Source organism: Pimephales promelas, chromosome 16, assembly GCF_988280905.1.
Source record: "Pimephales promelas chromosome 16, fPimPro1.hap1.1, whole genome shotgun sequence".
NCBI classification, from domain to species: Eukaryota; Metazoa; Chordata; class Actinopteri; order Cypriniformes; family Leuciscidae; genus Pimephales; species Pimephales promelas.
The window spans coordinates 9758350-9763275 of record NC_142784.1 but is presented as its reverse complement, the minus strand read 5'-3'; the positions used below and the strand labels follow the sequence as shown (position 1 = coordinate 9763275).

General features: G+C 41.5%; 1 protein-coding gene across 1 annotated transcript; it reads left to right on the top strand.

Annotated features, from left to right (window-relative positions):
- Window positions 1–412: 412 nt before the first annotated feature.
- Window positions 413–2507, top strand: LOC120470591 (zona pellucida sperm-binding protein 4-like). Its single transcript, XM_089120965.1, has 8 exons — window positions 413–1027; window positions 1103–1290; window positions 1367–1464; window positions 1533–1690; window positions 1767–1959; window positions 2024–2171; window positions 2249–2321; window positions 2398–2507. The coding sequence occupies exons 1-8, from the start codon at window positions 445–447 to the stop codon at window positions 2472–2474; spliced, it is 1518 nt and encodes a 505-aa protein (XP_088977091.1). The 5' UTR covers window positions 413–444; the 3' UTR covers window positions 2475–2507.
- The last annotated feature ends 2419 nt before the right edge of the window (window positions 2508–4926 follow it).

Here is a 4926-nt window from a genome sequence, read left to right as displayed (position 1 = left end):
CAGCACTAATATATATATATATATATATATATATATATATATATATTCAAGCCAACTCTGAAATGTGTCCTTTAGTTTAACTTAAATGAAAAATATATACTCAACTTTCTGTGTAATAATTTCTGTATTTAAATTGAATTGAAGTCCATGCATAAGCAATGTGGTGCTGCATAGTAATTTGGCAGAATGGCAGAAATAGTACAAGCATACTATTTTGAATTCAGCTCAGTATGTGGTTTTGTGTATGTTCACATAGGATGGAAAAGCAAACAAAATGTTTTAAAAACCAATAGAATCACATAGTTGCATAAACTGCCACCCATGCAAGTCTGGTGAATCATGACTGTTAATGAAGAGGGAGGGATTATTATTAATTAGCCACAGTCTGTAGGGTACAAAAAGACCAAAGGGCAGAATCTAAACAGTGTGATTAGCTGTTGAACAATGGCAGGAAGTTGGTGTGCTCGCCTGTCTCTGGCACTTTGTGTTTGGCTCTGTGCTTTCTGTCATGCTGTTCCACAGTGGAGTAATCTGCCACAGAATCCTCAATCTCTGATGTTCCAGCAACCTGACCAGCGGTTTCAACAGCAAGCTAGTCAACAGTTTCCTCTGCCTGTTCAACAGCAAGCTAGTCAACAGTTTCCTCAATCAGTTCAACAGCAAGTTAGTCAACAGTTTTCTCGGCCTGTTCAACAGCAAGCTAGTCAACAGTTTCCTCAATCAGTTCAACAGCAAGCTAGTCAACAGTTTCCTCTGCCTGTTCAACAGCAAGCTAGTCAACAGTTTCCTCTGCCTGTTCAACAGCAAGCTAGTCAACAGTTTCTTCAATCAGTTCAACAGCAAGCTAGTCAACAGTTTCCTCAGCAGTTTCAGCCTAAGCAGCCAGTGGTACAGGCAGAGCCCCTTGACAAATGTGCGGTAGCTGATTATGAGCAGATCCAATGTGGACCACCTGGTATCAGTGGTGCTGAGTGTGCAGCCATCAACTGCTGCTTTAATGGACAGCAGTGTTACTATGGGAAGGCAGGTAAGAGTGAGTCAATCCAAAGTGCTCATGTTAAACTGATCTTCAGCAATAACCTGCTCTTGTGACTCATTCCAGTGACTGTCCAGTGTATAAGAGATGGTCAGTTTGTGGTAGTGGTGGCTAGAGATGTTACGCTGCCTCGACTAAGCCTGGATTCAGTCCGTCTCCTGGGTGGAAGTGATCCACCTTGCAGTCCTGTGGGATCCACACCTTTCTTTGCTATATATCAGTTCCATGTCACTGCATGTGGCACGACCATGATGGTGAGTAGGTCTTTTTTTTTTTTTCTCTCTGCATGGTATTGAATGGACTAGATGCCAACAGTGTTACTATATGCAGGAGGATAGTGGATATGTGGTGTATGAAAACCGAATGGTCTCCTCGTATGAAGTGGGTATTGGACCACTTGGTTCCATCACAAGGGACAGCCATTTTGAGTAGGTGACGTATGCTTTCTCATAAGTGTTAATAATTGCCAAATGCTACAAGCTCATGGTTTGTCCAGGCTTCTCTTCCAGTGTAGGTACTCTGCTACTTCTGTGGAAGCTCTGGTTGTGGAGGTCAACAGTGTTCCTCCACCTCCACCAGTAGCTGCTCCTGGACCCCTCAGGATTGAGCTTAGACTGGCAAATGGTCAATGTGTCACTAAAGGCTGTGCTGAAGGTAAGTATTTGTCCCAAGTATGCCTAAAGCCTCAAATTCCAAGTTCCAGCAGTTTAGTTGAACACCGTATTCTCAGGGGACGAGGCCTACACATCCTACTACAGTGATGGCGACTATCCAGTTACAAAAGTCCTGCGAGAACCTGTGTACGTAGAGGTGCGCATTTTGGAGAGGACCGACCCCAACATTGTCCTGATGTTGGGACATTGCTGGGCGACACAAGCCCCCAGTCCACTCAGCCTACCCCAATGGGACCTTCTGGTTGATGGGTGAGTAAGGTCAGTCTTTATCTGTGTGCTGTAATGTCTTTCTGACTTTCTCTTTGCCTTTCAGATGCCCGTACCAGGATGATCGTTACCTGACCACATTGGTTCCAGTGGGTGGATCTTCTGGTCTTCAGTTTCTAACCCACTACAAGCGTTTTGTTGTGAAGATGTTCACATTTGTAGATCCAGCATCACTGGCTCCTCTGCAGGAAACTGTATGCTCTGCAGCCTTACCTCAAGCCTTAATATTAGTGTTATTTATAGTGAATTGACTTGACCCTTTCTCTTTTAGATCTTCATCCACTGTAGTACAGCAGTGTGCCATCCCTCTTCTGGCTCCTGTGAGCAAAGCTGCACTAGGAAAAGTGAGTGCTTGTTGTAAATTGACTTCAGGAACTGAATTTATTTAAATGCCCCTCATGGTTCTACCACTTTTTACAGGAAGAGATGCACGTGTCAAGACCATCTCTAGTGGGCAAACTGTGGTGTCTAGTGGAGAAGTTCTCCTGGTCATGTGAATTTGGGGTTTTAATAAACTTCCTTGAACTCAACATTACTTTGTCTTTGCTATTGATTTGACTGGAGTTGGATTTATTTTTATTTTTTTTTGTGTGTGACTTGTCAGTTTAACTTGTAGGGCTGCACAACTAAACCTTTTTTTTGCATTGAGGTTTTAGACTTGAACTAAATGGGCCAAGCTTCTGCCCAAGCCATTTAACTTAACTATTTGCCAAGCTCTAGTTGGTAACTTGGGGCACCGTTAAGGTTTCACATGGTATCAAATTAAGGGTTGTGCAACTTCTGTTTGTGGCTTTACATTTGACTTTATGGCTGGATGAACATAACTGCACAGATACTTAAGCATGCCCAAGCCCCACTAAAGTCACTTGTTGGCTTTTTATTTATTTTTTTAGGATAGTCCCAGTAATGTTTGAGATGTAGACTGCTTTAACATTAATCCCTTAACTTTGGTATCCCTAGGTTGCTGTCCAAGACCTTGTTTGCACCTGTTAGGCCTAAGACGTTGTATAAACCAATTACAAGTGCACTGGTCAATTTTAAAAAAGGTCTCATTTTAATCAAGCACTTTGAGCTTGTCCATTTGGTCTCTTACAGAGGTTGTTAAACACATTTAACCAGATTGCTTTCATAGTGTAGATGCTCATGTGATTGAATGTTTTCAACCTCTGCAAAACATGGCTTACTCTACTGCCTACTGATGTAACATGTAAACATTTTAGGAAGTGCAGTAGCAGGTGTGATTTAAACTTTTTTTTGGCTGAAGATGTATGTTTGTATGCAGACAAATGTACCAATTTTTCCCTGATCTTAAGATACTCTAGCAACTGATATTAGAGGCTTTAGTCTTTAGCCTGCCTAACCACCCATTGGAGACCCACACAGAACGGAGCAAATAGTCATGTAGTTTACCTTGCTATTTCACTAGAGTTTACTAATATGTTGTACTAATATGTTGCCGATGTTGATCCGTGTTTGTGTCCGGAGTTGATCAGATTAACCTTTTGCCTGCCGAGCTTCAGCAGATAAAACTTTTTTGTTTTTTATATTTTTGTGGAGTTTGTGCTGGAGTTTAATTGTGTTGTGCTGGAGGCAGGACGTTTTGGGGGAGTTATCAGACTCCGTGTCGTCAGCTGCAGTGCCGTTGGTCGCATGTTGAAATCAACGGGGTTACTGTGTCCATTTCTTTTACTGTCTATGGGTCGCATAGACTTTAGGTTAGAGAGGCTAGGGAGCACGCATGTACGTCACAGCCGAAGGATTTCGCAGGAAATCCAACCCGAAGACCTCACATATAAATATGAATATTGGCCGTCAGAGGTAATAGCAAAACCTGAAAAGTGGATCATTGCAAATGTGTGATTACAACCCCTTCAAACACAGGCAATAAAAAAATGATCCATTTTATAAAGAAAGTTACATATAGGACCTTTAAAAGGCTTTAAGAATATAGCAGCTATAGACAGTCTAACACAGAGGTCTCAAACTCGCGGCCCGCGGGCCGTGGCCCTGTACTTGATATTAAAGTTTAATGTTAGTGCGGCCCGCCATTGCGTTTGCTGCGTTTTTTTATTATTAATATTTTTATCCCTTATGGGCTACCATATATAGTCTCGTGACAGCTTACGGTGGGTTTGTTGTCAGTTGTCATAGACAACCACGAAGTACAAATATACTGCGCCTGGAAAAAATTAGCGCGTCGCTTCAATTATGAGGGCGCTTGATGCGCGCCTACATCTGAAACGTACGTACTTGAGCGTGCAAAATATGTGAGCGCGATATGTGAACAAGGCGAGCTACCACCACCAAATCAGGCCACAGCTCGCGAGCGACGTGTTGGATACCCCTGCTCTAAAACAATGTGAGAATAATCATTTTGAGCTTGTAATATGCGTTGTGTCTGAATGCGTTCAATGAAAGATATAGTTCATGATCTCGTTCATATTTTGGGCGAACGTGAACTGAACGTAGCCTACTTTATTACTGCCTGATGAAAGTTACAGTGAACTCGTTCATTCTAGTAGTGTCTGTGAACCGAGGAGCGAGGAGGCGTCGTAAGATCATTTAAAAGGCTTTTATGAGGTCGGTGAGGATGGGAAAATCTTACTGTGCAAACTTTGCCCGTCGACAAAATTATTGTTATCTGTGGTTGTATATGGGCTGTGGCAATAATAATACCATAATAATAAAGAAGCTCGCAGCAACATATGGAAAAAAAGAACTAACTAGTCCATTTTAAAATTTGTGAACTGAACTTTGAACTAGTTCATGTAATGAACTTGGTCCAACAGGTTGATATAAGAAGGTTTGCTTTGATATGTGCAAAGTCAGTAATTTTAGTAAAAAAGAGACAATATACATGTGTAGAAATAATTATTTGTATTTCAAAAGCAGTAATTGTTTTTCTAAGTATAATAAAAGGAAATATGCCTTTAGGAAAAAAAAAGAAAA